Source organism: Stegostoma tigrinum, chromosome 19, assembly GCF_030684315.1.
Source record: "Stegostoma tigrinum isolate sSteTig4 chromosome 19, sSteTig4.hap1, whole genome shotgun sequence".
NCBI classification, from domain to species: domain Eukaryota; kingdom Metazoa; phylum Chordata; class Chondrichthyes; order Orectolobiformes; family Stegostomatidae; genus Stegostoma; species Stegostoma tigrinum.
In genome coordinates, this window is record NC_081372.1 from 38,979,320 (window position 1) to 38,996,690 (window position 17,371).

Consider the following 17,371-nt stretch of genomic DNA (forward strand, 5'->3'; position numbering starts at 1 on the left):
GCTGTTCGATGTCCAGATGTGAGCAGTATTCATTGATGTTTGGATGGAGGGAAATAAAGATGTTCATCCTGCTCAACACCTTGTTATCTCAGACTCCAACACTGGCAGTTCCTACCATATCTCCAAAAAAAAGAGGGGCATCTGTGTTAGTTAGTGTGCCCCAATGTGCTTCTGTGACATAGCTATTATGGTTCAATAGCTGGCTGAAGTTTGAAATGTGCGTGCGAGGATAGGTATGGAACGAGACCTGAGGGACAGAGATTGCAAATGAGTGACAGGAGTGGTTGGATAAAGTATAAGCAGCTAGAGTATCAATGTGCTGTACAAACATATCTTCATATGCAGAAAGAGTCATTGGCCATGCAGAAGGTCTTCGCACACCTTCTCATGACATCCAGGTCCTCAAGCTGGACTCATGGTTTGGAACAAGTAGATCAAAAAAGTAATACGATTGACAAAAAGTTGAAAGCTTCTCTTTTCCAGTTTCTCCCAAACTGGTGCCTGATGAAACAGCACAAGTAATTGGTCAGGAACTCAAGATCCACAAACTTCACCACTGCTGCATACAATCAAACAGTCATCAATCAAACAACTGGCCTCAGGTTTAAAATCTAAACACATCAAGAACACAAAGGACTTTAAACTGAAAAAGTGTTACTATTCCTATCTATACCAGACAGTCTGCATCTTTTTAACCATAAGATATGGGAGAAGGATTAAATCATTTAGCCCCATCAAGTCTGACCCATCATTCAACTGTAGCCTATGCGTTTCTCAACTTCATTCTCCTGTCTTCACCCTGTAACCTTGGATCTTCTTACAACTGTATACCTGTGTTTTCTATGGTTAATGTTGCATTATATCATTTTCACAGGATCCCCTGTAATCCCCTCTCACTCAAGAAATCCTTGTACTTTGCATCCTTCATTTTAATCTAGTTCTATGAAAGCCAGTTAGTTGTGCAAAAAGATGGAATAAAACAATGTTCTGTGACCGACAGAAAGTTTCTCCTGGTTGGAGCATGAGAAGCAGATGTTTCATATAAAAAGAATGCAGCTGTAAAGACATTGGCTAAGCCACTTCTGCAACAGGCCAATTCTGGTCTCCCTGCCGTAGGAAGGATGTTGTGAAACCTGAAAAGGGTTTAAAAAAGATTTATGGCAATGTTACCAGGGTTGGATGTTTTGAGTTATAGGGAGATGTTGAATAAGGTTGAATATTTTCCCTGGAACATTGGAGGCAGAGAGGTGACTTTACAGAGAGGTTCATAAAGGTCACGAGGGGCACGGAGAGGGTGAAAAACTGAAGTCCCCCCGCCCCCCACCGGGGTAGCGGAGTCCAAAACTAGAGGATGCAAGTTTAAGGTGAGAGGGGAAAGATTTATAAGGGACATAAGCGGGAACTTTTTCACACAAAGGGCAGTGCATGCATGGAATTAGCTGGTGTAGGTTGGTACAATTGCAATATTTAAAGAGGCATCTGGATAGGTATACGATCAGGAAGGGTTTAGACAGATATGGGCCAAAAGTTGGCAAATCAGACAATAGTTTTATCTAGGATATCCGGCCAGCATGGGCAAGTTGGACTGAAGGGTCTGTAAGACCTAAGACTTAAGACAGCTCTAAGACTTTGTAACTAATAATGAATAGATGTTGATGATTGAGCTGAAATGCCAGAGTCATGTTTATACGTTAAGCGAGCACAGAACTCATACAGACATCAGGATGTCTTCATTACACTGAATAAGTTGCCACCTCTGGGTAATAAATGTTGATGCGTGGTAATGACTCACATAGAAATGGCTTTGCACATGAATATCAATGGCATTCTGAAAACTCACTTTAATGGCTGTGGCTGAGCAGGGTGTGACATGGAGGACAGCGAAAGCAGCGAGAGGCATTTTCCAGGTTTTCTTTTCCCTAAATTGTCAAGAGTACTTTCAGCATTTTTATCCCACAAAAGGAGGTTACAACACTGCAAATGGATGCAAACTGAGCAATGAAGTCTTCAGTGCTTGGAACAGACTTGAAAATCTTACAACCTTCTGATATTTCAATACATACTTTCTTCCCCTACATACGTCTGGTGTTCTGCACTGAAATTCTGAAAAAAACCATACTATTTTTATAAATTTTCCAAATAAATCCAAAGAGTCACAGTATTTCAATATCATTCATTTCTAATTTTAGATGAGGCAGGCAGTAGAAACAAATGTAAAAGTGTGGAATTTTACTATAAAGCTTAATGACCAAAGACATACTCCACTTCTCATCAAAAATTCCTTTTCTTAAAAAAATCATTTTTTGTAAAACAATGCTAGGTCTTCAATCAAGCTTCAATTTGTTCCACATACAATGAAAAACCTTAGTTCAGAAAACATCGCACCGAGGTTAAGTACCAACTCACACCAACAGATAGATCTCCTGTCACAGCAACGTTCAAGTGAGGTAGGCTTGCATATGCTTAGTTTCATTACTAACACAATCTACCAAATTCAGTGCTAATTTAGTTAGCAGCATTTATCTTGCAAGAAAAAAAAAGATAAATCAGAGACAAAAAGGACAAGTGCAGGTAAAGAAATTATGTGCAGTCTGGGTCCCAGAACTGATAGTCAGCATTTAATGTTTCAATCCAAGGATCTGATGAAATGCTTTGCAATACTAGGCAAAATATTGACATTATAATAACTCAAAAATACACTTTTTTTGTATCACGGTATGTTCCATATCAATATTTATGGGAAAAACGCACCTGTACACCAGTTGAAACATGTTTTCTTTTCACACAGTTTTTTTTTAAACACAAACTATTTTTGCAGATATACAATAGTTTACAAGAAGGTCTGAGATAAAATGGAGAAACAAATTGTAATGTCACATCTACCAATTAATCTCATGGAACGGAGTTCTGTGCATGCAAGATCAAAATGTCTTATCAATTAACACATATATAGTCATTCAGTAACTGGAAAACTTAAAATTTTAGTAAGACTTATTTTATCTCTGAACTTTAAGCATTAGTATCAGCACTATGTACGCTTTTCACTGTAAGCATATCGAATGTTCCTCATTGATATAAACAACAATGGAATACTTTCTACATGTGCTTTTTAACTCCTAACAAACTGGCATCACTTCACCATTGTATGTACCATTTCAAAACATTCTTGTACTGACATACAGGCTATCTGAAGAGTCAGTGTTTAAGGGGGTGCCTGGAATTCGCATCTGTATTTGCATTTTGTTTCATGGAACGTTTGCATAATCAGTTAATTAAGCAAACGTTGACAAATATTTAATAACAGTCAGCCCGAAATAGAATACTGATTCACATTGACAAAGTGAAATGAATACCATCAAGTTTCATCCATTGTTCCGATACTTTTCTAAATCAACCTGTTCTAAGATGTTATTGCATACCTCTGGAGCAGGTAAAACTTGAACCTGGGCTTCCCAATCCATGGGTAGGTAAGACTACCATTGTACCACGAGACCCTCCACTGCTCAATAGAGACTTTTCAAACATATCTTTCTAAACATAAATCACACTGCTAACATGTGTCTACATCTTATGCATTAAAGATCTTTGAAAAATGTACAAACCTCTATTCGGACATTCAATAAATTTTCTTCAACAGACAGCACACTGCAAGCACTTTTCTTTAATTGTGGCATAACAGATTAGAGGTGGAAGTTAGAATTGACACAGTTAACAAGATTAAGACAGAACAACACTATAAAGCTGGCTTTGTATCAATGTTTTGTCTCAAAAAAGTAGGAACTTGATGGACAGATTTAAAACTGCAAAACTTCCTTTCCCAGTAAAATTCGAAACAGTAGGACACTGCCTTCTGCTAGTCAGCATCAGAATATGGCTGAAAAATATCAGCAACTTCTTTTTTAATGACAAGGAAAAACTTAAATTGATTCTAGATCTGCAAACTTCCATAATTAGGATTTAATTCATATTTTTTTCCATCATTTAATATACCTAGATTTGGAGAATTAAGTGGGTCATCGGCAAGAGCAATGGAAACGTATTATCTTGCTTGATTCTCTGTCAGACACAAGGGGGAGGTTAACAAATAAAAAGTGATCCAAATTCAGTTGAGGAAATATTATGAATATTAGGCAATGGCAAAGCCAAAAATTGATTATCAACGTTAAACATTCTGCTCAGAAGGGTTACACATGCAAACCACTCAGCTGAAAAAGCTCCTGGGCTGCTGGTGCTAGTAGAACAGAGTCATAATCAAACCTGGTGTGAAGCTGGATGAACACAGCAGGCCAAGCAGCATCAGAGGATCAGGAAAGTTTGACGTTTTGGGTCCTGACCCTTTATCCAGCTTCACACTGTGTTATCTCAGATTCTGCAGCATCGGCAGTTCCTACTATCAAAGTAAAACACACTATGTTCAGCAAAGAAGGGAATAAAATACTAAGAATGAGTGTTGAAAACATTTCTCAGCATAAGTTCTATTGCAGCAAGCTTGAAAACATAATTCACGAAACATTTTAAACCAGACAACCAATCACTAAGTGTTGTCATTTCACCTTTGTAGCAAACTTATTTTCAACATTTAGCAAAGAGCCTCCTCTGTGAACTTCTACTGGAGCTATCACTCTAATCCCACAATTTTGTATTTTTGTGTGTTCTCTCAAAACACTGCACTTCTCTTTTAAAAAGATGAAACAATGTTTGTTTCATTAGCCAATTGCATTCTAATTCAAACCCTATGAAAATGCTCAAATTCCAATACTGACAAGACAAAAACATTATGGACAAAACCTTGGAGATCAAAATCTCAAACTGACTATCTAACAAAGATCAAACAAAGTGGAAAAAATATTACAGAGTGGCAGTTTCTCTAAGGGAATCGTAAAAGGTCAAGAACGGGAAATATGGCCTTGACAAAGAATTTAAAACTCTAACAAAAAGTCATTTCTTCCTCAATGCCAGAATCTTAGTCACACTCTACAACTATTATCAGGTCTTGCTGCAATGAGTGAAATATATTATTTTATTTTGTTTACTTAGTTCAAAGAAATTCACATTAAACACAGGATACAATAAAAAATAAACAAAACTCCTTGATTAATTAACAATATTTGGATCAATCGCTTCTTCATTGCTAAAACACACGCTTACAAAATGAACTCAGAGCTGGAAAAAAAATAGGCTGTTCTTATTCCCACAACTACAGATTTATAAACCTATCAATACAGTTTGCATTCATGGACTTTCATTGGGGAAAAAATATCACGAAGGCTCATTTCGTCTCATTAAATCAAGGTTGTTCTGACTTTCATTACAGGCTTGTATAACTAAAACATTCAGATTTTGTCAGGTTGAAAAGGTCTTTCTCCGAGTACATTCTGTAATGGTTTTTACAATCATCCATGTTGTGACTGACCGCGCTACTATGCCAGAAAACACGTGAGAACTGTAGAATGGGGCAACAGTTTACTGAAGGAAATTACTATCTGGAAATTTCTTTGCTCACCTGACAGACAAATGGGTTAGCCCGTTTTATGCAGCACTTTAAGGGTTTGCGAATGGCTCTGCACCACTACAGCACCAACTGAAAGCAACATTTTAAAGGCTTCAGTCGTCTGAGAGTTGGGAAATTCAACAATGTGATTCATCTGTTTCCAGTCACAAGAACTTGCGTAAACCAAGATTGCTTGGTTACAACGTTTGTTGAAACTAGACAAAATATGTAAAAATGTATCCACGACTATATAATGCCCAGATGCAGTGGTAGGGGCTGGGAATGGAATTGTAGGGACAATTAAAGAAACATGTTTTAAATGGAACTGTATTTATTTCTGAAGCCCATGTAGTGGCAACACATGAAACGGTGTTCTCTTCGGGCGTCCTTTCGATTCCGCGACCAACCTAAGAGGCACTTCCGCCTAGTTTACCAATGGATAAAGCTTTCTTTTTGAACACATTGTCCACTTCAGGGGGTAGCACGCCCATTTTCGGTAAAGCCACCAAGAGGCGATGCTTTCTTTCTCTATCACAAATCAGATCCAGCTCCCACCCGCTGGGCCTAAGACTGTGACAGTCAGCTGAAAATGTAACAGCAAAGCGGCGAGCCCAGCAGCTCTCTCCTACTGTCTTCCAGTAAAGCCATCAACTCGGAGCCCCCAAAGTACAAACCCATCAGACAGCGACAGAGAGAAAAAAAACCCAAAACGGACACTTACCCAATCCAGGCGCTACATAGATGAAGTACAGGAATGAAGATGATAAGGAAAAGAGAAATAACAAAGCAAACACTGAGCGGTTCGGGATGCGTAAAATTCTCATATTACGCTTTAAGATAAATGTATTAGAACTGCAGACGTCCCCGTTAATTAAGATAAAGAAAACAGACACCCTCTTATTGTGAAAAGGTCGGGGGCGAGAACGACCACAGGATTTTCTTCGAGAGAGCGTATCCGCGATGGAATAGCGGCATTAAAAAAGGAAGCTGCGCTCCGCGCTCATGAATAAGAAGGAATCCGCCTTTAAACCGAAGGGAATGCAGATCTTGTACTAGCTTATTTTTTTGGCAACTTCCGGCTGGGGGAACCGGGACCGCCCTTTCGCTGGTGAAAGGAAAAGGAAGACTTTTTTTACTTTTATACAGGAACGCGTTTCCTGTTCGGAAACAATGCAGCTGGTTTTAAACACATATATATATATATATATAGACAAAAATCGATATTGTTTTAATCTCTATCTCCCGCGGTGAAATTGCAGCCTCTGTTTTGACATAGTGTGTCCGTTCAAGGTTAAAAGCTCACCGTCGCCCTCCCTCATTCATTGCCAAGAACGAAACTGCAACGCCAGCATTTTTTTTAATAACATGCACATTTCAAATTTTTGTTTTCGGTCGTGTTAGATTTCACAGGGCGTACTTCAACAAAGTAGGTCGTTATCCCTGATGTCAGTGGGTTTTCCAAGGATTTCGTTTTGCAACGTTCCCAGCAAAAGCATCCTCCACCACCCCCCCCATCCAAGCGCGGGTGGGGTCTTTCGGGCAACCTGCGGCAGGACCATCCATAATGACGCGTTCCCCTCCCTTCCCTCAAAGAGTGACTCAGACTGTTCCCCAAACGTGGCGGAAACTTCCCACGCGTCAAACTACAATGGGGTAACGTAGGAATTGTTTGGCAGGAAGAGCTTTTTTAGGTCGCCACCCAGTCGGTAAGTCTTCCTCAAGTATGCCCCCTGTTGTTTCACTTGGTCCGTTCTTAATTTTTTTAAAGTTGCAAATATATCTATACTTGGCTGGTCTCCAAAAACCACAGTTGAAAACATCAGAAAGTGCAGAAGGATACTCCTCATGCCTATCACATTGATCTCTCCTTCATTCTCAAAATGAATTTTGGTTCCGTGCCAATGCCAATACACTAAAATAAGGACAGGAAAGGCAACACGGAGGGAGAAGGGGAAAGACAGCAAATTGAGAAGATGCAAGGGAAGAACCTCATTCTGAAAAGTTAAATATATCAAAGGCCCAGTGTACTCCAATCATAAAGCAACAAGTGCAGCGAGATACCCAAGTGTACCCATCTCCAGGAAGCTGGAGGAAAAACCAGACTGGTTAGACCTCACCGAAGGAGGAAATGCCAGACATCCCTGTTGCTGTGACACCCCGCATATCTCCTGGGCAGAACAACCCACAAGCGTAACTCAAGACAGCTTTCTTAGTGCAACAATGTTGAAATGGAAACTGCAGGCATACAGGGACCTACCTAAGGAGTGGGACTGTCACAGACATTTGAACTGGTTAAGCAACACATAGCTTTAATGGGTCAAAAGATTGCCTTCATTTAGTTATATTGTGTTAAGTCTATCACACAATGTGTTTTAACCTTGGGATACTTTGTCACAATCATAACTGACTGCTGTTTCTGCAGGTTTGAGAAATACTGCACTTAAGCTCTGATTGGAGATGGACACAATAGTTATACTGTGAACCGTCCTGTTTGTGCCTGAGTATTAACTAACAGATCTGCCACTGTCAAGCTTGACTTTTCCCTCGAGGCCCACTGCATTTTATTGGCTGACAGTCATCTACAGAAAAGTCAGAAGGTCGGTAGTGGGGAGGAGGGTTGGTTTGGAAACTAAACTTGAAACAGTTAACTCAGAAACCATCAATGAACTTACAACAGATTACAAAGGCTGGAGACCCTCTTTCAGCCCCCAGTAAATTGATGCCAATCCATCAAGCAGTCACCAAAATCCTTAAAGGTATCCAGAAAGCAAGAGAGGAAAAAAAAGGAAACATCTCCAATTCCAGAGAAGCTTGCAGAATCTCCTTACGCTTTATCTGTTTGGCGTTGATGTCAAAGAGAATCTCCAAGAGCTGACGACCGTGGAAATCATTACTATGGAGGCCATGAAGATCAATTTTTGATTCAAAGTCTGTATTTGGAGCTAGATGAGACATGTTTATGTTTCTTTTTCCATAAGTACGCAAAGAATGCTGTATAATCAGGAGCCTGAAGAAAGAACATAGGTCCGTAACATCATCATAAACTGTTATACTGTGTTAGACCCTTGTAACAAGAGCACTAAGCATCACCATATGTTGTTTTATCTTAGTGTTGCGAATAATGGATATAGGCATGTTGCAGCAGAATGCTTCAGTTAATGGGATTGTGCAGTATCACCTGTTCTTTATGGAAAAGTTTGTGCAAAAAATATTTTTGACCACAAGCCTATCTGGCTGTGGTCTGCATGTGACATCCTCAAAGGCCTGCAGGAAAGGGAGAAAGTTAGTTCTGTTGGAAAATTCCCTGAGAAAAGTTATTCAGCAAAAATGCCGGAACTTGTGGCCAGAACTTTCAAACAAACTTCAAGGCATAAATTGGCTGGCGATTAGAAGGGATTCCCCTCTCAGATCCCTCTTTCACATTGAAATCTCACTACCTCCACATGCTGCACTTGGGGTGGCTGTGCTAGAGAAAGAAAGTAATCTGTTTTGCACTTTATCTGCTGTTAATTTTGAAGTGGTCTATAGTGTACTTATGAATAGAATATCCATTAGTGAAAAAAGAATGCAGTAAGACATTTGACATTTAGAATACAATAAGACTGAAGCTGCAAGATCATATCGAATCACGCTGTCATTACTGCTTAATAATAAAATACATACGTGTCAAAATCCTAGCCACAAGATGATTTGGACAGAAAATCATTCCATGCTTCATTACAGGGCTGACAAATATATAATTCTTCCCTAACAAACTTTAAAAATTCAGAAATAGCTCACTATCTAAACATTCGCACATTTAAAAGAACTAAACATCTAGCCAAATATGTAAATCTGCAGATTCCTGTGGCTTAGTTAAAGATCGGTTAGAAGTGCATGACCACAAAGGCCCACCTGTGGCAGAGGATTAAAACATCCAAACCTAAAACTTCATTTCTGGCAGTGCTGCTTCAGAAGCAGGTCTGACCCATATCTAACTCCAGGCACATGCAATGATGCTGACTCTCAACAGGCCCCTGAATGGTCTCACAACTCACTTCGCAAACAGCAATGAAATTGTGTCAGTGTGGACTCAATGGGCCAAATGACCTGCTTCCACAAAGTAGCAATTAAATGTGGTATTATAGAATCATCACAGAATCCCTACAGTGTGGACAGAGACCAATCGGTCCATCAAGTCCACACTAAGCATCCCACCCTTACACAAACACCAACCCTAGAACTCTACATTTCCCATGGCTAATCAATGTGTCCTGTACATCCCTGCACACTATGGATACTTTAACATGATCACTCCACCTAACCTGCATATCTTTGGACTGTGGAAGGAAACCAGAGCACCCAGAGGAAACCCACACAGACACAGAGAGAATGTGAAAACTCCACACAGACAGTCACTCAAGCATGGAATCAAACTCAGGTTCCTGGTGCTGTGAGGCAGCCATGCTAACTACTGTGCTACCATGCCGCCCCAAATGTAATGCATGTTCCTGAATTCAATAACCACCACAATTGTACACACAGCATACCCTCAACGTACCATTATCATCAAGGAAGGCAACCAGTCGTTGCTCAAATTTACATGGCAGAAGGGGCATAGGCATACTTAAAACTGAGGCAGAGATAATCAATACCGCAAAAAAAGGTCAGATCAAAGTTGTTTGTATAACCACACCCGTTCAGGAGTTGTGTAAGAAATTTAAATAACCAACAAATATAGTAAGTGGTTTCCATTCACATCCCTGTCCCTAGTGTCAGGGAAGCCCAGAATATCTGAAAAATACAATGCTGAAATGTTTGCAACCATCTTAAGCCACCTGCCATGGTCCACTGCAGTCGCACTTAAGGTTCCTACCATCACAGAAGTCAATCTACTTCTATTAAGCAGCATTTACTCACCAATAACCTGCTCACCAATGCAGTTTGAGTTCTGTCAGGACCACTCTGCTCCTAACATCATTATTGAAACAGAGTGGAATATCAGAGGTGAAGTGAGTATGACTGCCTTTGATATCACGACAGAGTATGATTGTTGCATCAAAAATTTGCAATTAAAATTGAAGTCAGTCCAAATCAGGGAAGAATCCTCCACCCATACATAGCACAGAAGAAGATGGCTGTGATCATTAGATGCCAATTAGCTCAGCCCAGAATAGTGTTGCAGGAGTTCCTCAAGGTAATGTCCTAGAGACATTGGCCCAACTATCTTCAGCTGCTTCATCAGTGACCATCCATCTTTCATTAGATCACTAGTGGAAATGTTCCCTGATGATTGCACACGTTTCCATTCCATTCACAACTCCGATATTGATGTAGCCCTCCTGCTGTTGAAGGAAATGTTCTGTATTTTTTGAAGACTAAAAGACAAAAACAAAATAGAACTGAGGACGGGTCACTGGACTTGAAATGTTAATTCTGCTTTCTCTCCACAAATGTTGCCAGACCTGCTAATTTTCTCCAGCATTGTCTGGTTTTATTTCACATCTTAAGCATTCACAATTCCTTATTTAATTTTAATCTTTAAAAGGCATTTTCATTACTCATCAAAAAATATCTAACACTACTTCTGCGTCACATTAGTAGCAGGAACATATTAGATGTTTATTGTATAAGTACACAGTTCCTCCTGATAAAAGGAGATGTTAAGAACAGTTTTAAAAAGTAAGATTTTAGTTAAGAAATGGCCCGAAACGTTAGCTTTTGTGCTCCTAAGATGCTGCTTGGCCTGCTGTGTTTATCCAGCTCCACACTTTGTTATCCAGACCAGAAGTGTTTGGTTAGAACCTTGAAGGGGTTATTTCAAGCTCATTAGTATGTTACTTATTTGTGATAAACAGAATGGCTAGATGCAACATCCTGTCAGTAGTGGACAATATTTTTACTGCAATGCATAGTAGCAGCACATAGCAGTTGGATTTATCTGGTACTCAAATATTAGAGATTCTTTACTGAGATAGACTTTTAAGGGCACTTTTAAGGACCAAAGGTGACAGCCTTTGAGCCTTCATAAGTTTACATGATATATAACAACAAATTATCTGATCAGAGTAATTATTCTAGAATAAAGCTTTAAAATGCTCAATTTCAGCATTACCTTATCACAACAAACACATGACTCAGTCCCTATTTACGAATTTGCCAATGAGGCCAATCTGCTAGTGCATGAAACCATACAAATCCCAATGGATATATTGAGAAAATAAAGTTGCTTTGTGGTAGATCGTGGTGAAAAGCCCCAGGTGATTTGTCAAGTCACATGTTAAGTGAAGGGAATTCATGTGATTGCAGTTATCAAAATTCTTACATGCAGTTGTGTATTCATATATCAAAAACCTATCATCTACATTGCAAAGTTGCAAGGGATAATGAGTTGTTATTCTCTCAAGGAACTGTTTCCCACTGAATACAGCAAAATGTCAAGTGAGAGATGAGCTTAGTTGAGATCCCATGGCAGCATATCAGTTTGGTGCCATCAAACTGAAAATTGCCTGAGTTTATGAGTTTCACACAATGATGGCAGGTCTAGTTCACCGTGGTGAATGCAAGACGAAAATCCGTGACTGTATTTCTTAGGCAATGTGGAAAGTCTGTATTTTCGGAGTGCCTTACATGCTGACGTGTGATCAGTCTCCTACACTGAATGGAATGGAGCATTCAGAAACTGGACGTTCCACAGGTGAGTCACATCGTGGTGTCCCGGAGCACACTGGGACTTGTAGTTTTGTGTCCCGACAAGCGGACTACAATTTCCCGGCAGGCCGCACAGGCCGGAAATGGTACGCCAGATGGGGAAGTTGTTGGGGGCGGGCACTGTGAGATTGTGCTTAGGTTGATTCAGGTCCCTCGATAGGTGCAGTTTGTGGTTTCAGAGGGGAATGGTGGCTGTAACGGGGAGTTGTGTTGCTGACCTGGTGGTGGTTGCCTTGTTGTTGACGGGATGTTGCATCAGGTGCGAGCTTTCTGAGGCCTGGCAGGCGCCAGATGCTCATGAGACACAGGCTCTCCTCGAGCACAGGGCCAGCCAGCAGCAAGATGGTGCACCATCCCAGGTGGCTGGTCACAGTGACACATCTGCGGAAAACGGAAAGGAAGCATCGAAAGGAGATCAAGACAGGTGAGGCCGAATGGGTGAAATTAAGCGAATTAAAGTAGCTGCCGCCAGAGAATGCTGCTAGACGCTTAGACCTGCAGCTTTTGTTTTGGTTTTAAGAACTGGTCATAACCTTTTGAAGAAACCAGAGTTTTTTGGTTTAGCAACGAAGATGGCTTCGCTTCATACGAATTCACTAATAGGTTTATTTAGTTAAATCAATCCCTAGACCGTTCATATAGTGTCCGATTCCAGCAGTTTATATGTCGATGCCCCTTTTGAAATGTAAGTGCTTGTCTACGTGTTAGTAACGTGATGGATGATTCGTGCGCTATAACAATGCAGAACTGTGAATACTTCAAAGGCTTGTCCAGCATAGTCACTCGCTCATGCGTACTGCAATACTTAAATCATCCCAAAAGTCATACTTGAACAGGATGGAAATTTTGGATTCAATACGGAAGATTCTGGAATTTGCTTTGAGGCATATTTGGACAAAATCTACAAATGGCTTCTCTTTTTGTCAAAGCATTTTATTGAGGGTGCAATTGTTTACATAAAACTGTTATGGTGCGTCATTCAATTACACCGGAATTATGGCTGAACTCTGGGTAGTGATCAGCTTATTAACTACACATTTTTTTTCAAGTTTCAGTTACCTAGCCATTTTTCTGTGTTTTGAAAGGAACATGAGATTAGCTAGCACTTTATCATCTGAGCCAGTCGATTCTTCATTAAGGCCCTATTCCAGTGAATGAGCAAAAACTCTTAGACTGTGAAAATTGCCCTACATGATGGATTGATGCCCTGATATTGCAGAAAAGATGTAAAACTAAGTTTCTGCCTGCCCAGATGTTGGATGATCATGACTCCCAAACATTCTTTATGAAGAAGCTAGACCATAAGACATAGGAGTGGAAGTAAGGCCATTTGGCCCATCGAGTCCACTCCGCCATTTAAATCATGGCTGATGGGCATTTCAACTCCACTTCCCTGCACTCTCCCTGTAGCCCTTGATTCCTTGTGAGATCAAGAATTTATCGATCTTTGCCTTGAAGGCATTTAACATCCTGGCCTCCACTGCACTCAATGGCAATGAATTCCATAGGCCCACCACTCTCTGGCTGAAGAAATGTCTTCTAATTTCTGTTATAAATTTGCCCCCTCTAATTCTCAGGCTGTGCCCACGGATCCTAATCTCCCCACCTAACAGAAACAACTTCCCAGCGTTCACCCTTTCTAAGCCATACATTATCTTGTAAGTTTCTATTAGATCTCCCCTCAACCTTCTAAATGCCAGTGCATACAATCCCAGGATCCTCAGCCGCTCATCGTACATTAAACCTACCATTCCACGGATCAGTTCATCTGGGGTCAAGCTAACTCTTATCTCTTAATCACTTTAAAATGGATTATAGAAATTAATTTTATTGTTGTTCATATGTACAATAAAGTTCTATGTTGACTGTCATGGTTCTTGCATTACAGCATTGACTATATTTCAGAATTACTTTATCAGTTGTAAACATACTTGGTGAATGCCTGCACCACCCCTGCCTGAGGCCATGTCAGGAGCTGTGTAAATGCAAGTTCTTTCTTTAATGATCAATTTATAAGTCCATTAAAAGTAGTGTAATAGCTTAACAAGTAGTGTACTCATTCAAACTAGACTAGAAAACATCATTGGGTTCATCTGTCTGTTAGAAGTATCTGGGAACTTAGGGATCGCATACTATTTGTCAATCTTCTGTATCTAATGTTTCAACAGCTGTTTATGTAACCCCTTCTTGAACTTGCTGACGTGATTATCTGCTACTCACTTTCATGACAGTACACTGCATACATGCTTCAATCATTGCATAAAGTAACACAAGCTAATTACTTACCAACCTCACAATAGCCAACCTGTCTCTTGCAAGTCTAAAGCTATCATAAATTCTTGCAGGATCAACATAAGGAAGAAAACAAACTGTTCAGGTACTTGAAATTGCCTGGAATTTAAGTACATCACAGCTGATCAGTACCTTTTATTCCACTTATCAGCACCTTTTATTCCACATCAGCCTTTGCTTCCAATTTCTTAATACCTTCCTGTCTTTTACGAGGAACAGTGTGACAGATTTTCACTAATCTTTGTACCAGCTGACAGAAGCTACTTACGTGACAGAAGATGCAAATAGCAACCGGTAGAGACAGCCAAGTCATCCCACAACACCCAGATTAGATCAAAGTTCTACAGTCCTGCCACCTTGAGTTTTGAATGGTGCTGGACAATTAAACAGTCAACAGGAGGAGGCCACACAGACATCTCCTATGATGGTGGAGCCCAGGAGCATCAGTGCAAAGAAAAGGCTGAAGTATTTGCATCTTGCATCAGTTGAAAATGCCAGCCTGTTCCTGTGGTCTCCAACATCACTAATGTCTGTGTGAAGTCTGTCCTATTCAGCACTGTGGTTAAACGACATGTTTGAAAATGTGACTTTGACTCCATAATGACTCTGAAGTGGTCACTCCAGCCAGTACCATCACTGGGTGCAACTGTGAAAGGTAGATTGGTGATGAAGAGGTCAAATCACTCCATGTGACATCAAGAAATAGCTGAAAACACTGGATACTGCGAAGGCCCAAGGCCCTGACAACATGCCAGCAATAGTACTGAAGATGTGTTTGAGAATTGGCAATGCCCCCTAGCCAAGCTGTTCCAGTGCAACTACAATATTGGCCTCTATCTGACACTGGAAAATTTCCTTAGTCTGTCTTGTGCATGAAAAGCAGGACAGACACAACCTGCTCAGTTACCACCTTTTCACTCTATTCTTGATTGTCAGTAAAGTGGTGAAAGGAGTTGTTGACAACAGTACTATCAAATGTCAGTTGGAAAGAAATAACCTTCCCACAGACAAAGTTTGTGTTCTGTCAAGGCTGCTTGGCTCCTGGTATTGTGACAGCAACAGTCCATATATGAACTAATGTTCTAAGCTGCACAGATCAATTTAGAGTTAATTCCATTTGACTGAATCTGACAGCAAGGAGTTCTAGCAAAAGTAGATTCAGTGGGAGCCGGGGTGTGGTGGGGTGGTGAAATTCTCCACTGTTTGGAGTCACACCTGGCTCGAGGGAAGTTTGTTGTAATTGTTAAGATCAATCATTTTATCTCAATACCTGATTTTTAGGAGTTCTTCAGGGCAGTGTCCTAGGCCCAATAATCTTCAGCTGCTTTGTCAGTGACCTCCCTATATCATTAAGGTTAGAAATGGAATGGTCACTGATTTCACAAACTTGGTACTATTCGCCACAGCCTAGATACAGCCTAGATACTGAAGCAGTCCATGTCCACGTACAGCAAGACCTGGGTGATATCTGGGCTTCAGCTGATAAGTAGTAAATAAAGTGCGTACCACAGAAGGGTCACATAATGACCATCTCCTAACAAGAAAGAATGTAATCATCACCCTTGACAATCAGTGTTTTCATACATCACTAAATCCCCCACTATTGCTAGCTGAAAGATTATGATTGACCCAAAACTGATCTGTGTAAGTCACATAAATCATGTAGTTTCAAGAACAGGTCAGAGGGTAAGAATTCCCTCTATCTCCCTAGCGCATGTCTACGGTCTACAGGACACAAATCAGATGTATGGTGGTATACTAAATTAAAGAAATGAAAGAACTGCAGATGCTGTAAATCAGAAACAAAAACAGAGTTGCTGGAAAACCTCAGCAGGTCTGGCAGCATCTGTGAAGTAAAAAACAGTTAACGTTTCGGGTCCAGTGATCAGAAAGGTGTATGATGGAATACTGTCTGTTTTACTGGATGAGTACAGCTTGAACAATACAAGCTGGGCACCAAACAGGACGGTTGAGAGGACCCTCATTCACTACCTTAATCATATTTTCTCCATCCACACAGTGGCAGCAGTGTGTGCCATCCCAAGATGCACTGTAGTAACTTAACACAATTTCTCCAATGGCACCTCCCAAACTTGTCTTCAACCACCTGAACAGCAAGGGCAGCACGTACGTGATAATGCTACCACTTGCAAATTACCTCCAAGCCCTAGGCCATCTTGACCTCAAACAATACACAGTCACTGGACTTCCCTTTCTAATATCACTAATGTCCCTTGATCTGCAGCTGTTCAAGAAGGCAGCTCACCACTTCCTTCTGTTGGATCAGTAGCAAATGCTGGTCCAGCTATCTCAATTCTGAATAAGTAAAAACAAAAAAATTATCTTTTCCAATTTTCTGAATCTCTTGTACTGATTCTTGAGATATCTTCCTGAACTCCATTCAGACAATATTCATTTGTATCCCTGTCTGTTACACTAGTGATCTCAAAACATTCAATTTGGTTATTCAGGCAGGATCTACCATTCAGAAATCAACACTGGCCTGTTGCTATATTGTTTCCGATGATAGTTTCCTGTAATTTCCCGTAACTGATTTTAAACTGACAAGTCTAGTTTCTAAATTTATCTCTTACAGCTTTGCAATCTAAAGGCTGAGTTCCTGAATTGGGAGAACGTTGGAAAATGATGAAAATCATATCTCTAATTTTCTTCCCTACTTCTTTGAGTAAAAACCATCAAGAGCTAAAGATTTGTCAATCAAATCCCATGCTTTAACACCATTACTGAATTATTGATGTAAAATTCTTTATCCTTAAACTGTTTATAAAACCAGATAGATTTGGTATCTTTATTACCCTTGCAGATCATACATCTGTCTCCTAATTATTGTTGTTTTGACCTCAACAGAAGTGAGATATGTTGCAATGTTGCCTTTGC

General features: G+C 40.2%; 2 protein-coding genes across 7 annotated transcripts in view; one reads left to right on the forward strand and one right to left on the reverse strand.

Annotated features, from left to right (window-relative positions):
- The window catches only part of LOC125461406 (beta-1,4-galactosyltransferase 5-like), a 79,639-nt gene extending 73,058 nt beyond the window's left edge, over positions 1-6,581 (reverse strand). For 2 of the 3 annotated variants that reach the window (XM_059652821.1, XM_059652820.1), the window contains exon 1: positions 6,213-6,581. In XM_059652821.1, coding sequence (XP_059508804.1) covers positions 6,213-6,315 — 103 coding nt within the window. In that variant the 5' untranslated portion in view covers positions 6,316-6,581. Of the gene's footprint in view, positions 1-4,257; positions 4,313-6,212 lie in introns of those variants that run through there. The other variant, XM_059652822.1, reaches the window with a different exon arrangement.
- Positions 6,582-12,279: 5,698 nt separating this feature from the next.
- The window catches only part of slc9a8 (solute carrier family 9 member 8), a 72,991-nt gene continuing 67,899 nt past the window's right edge, over positions 12,280-17,371 (forward strand). For all 4 annotated transcript variants that reach the window (XM_048550221.2, XM_048550222.2, XM_048550223.2 and 1 more), the window contains exon 1: positions 12,280-12,605. In XM_048550221.2, coding sequence (XP_048406178.1) covers positions 12,367-12,605 — 239 coding nt within the window. In that variant the 5' untranslated portion in view covers positions 12,280-12,366. The remainder of the gene's footprint in view (positions 12,606-17,371) is intronic.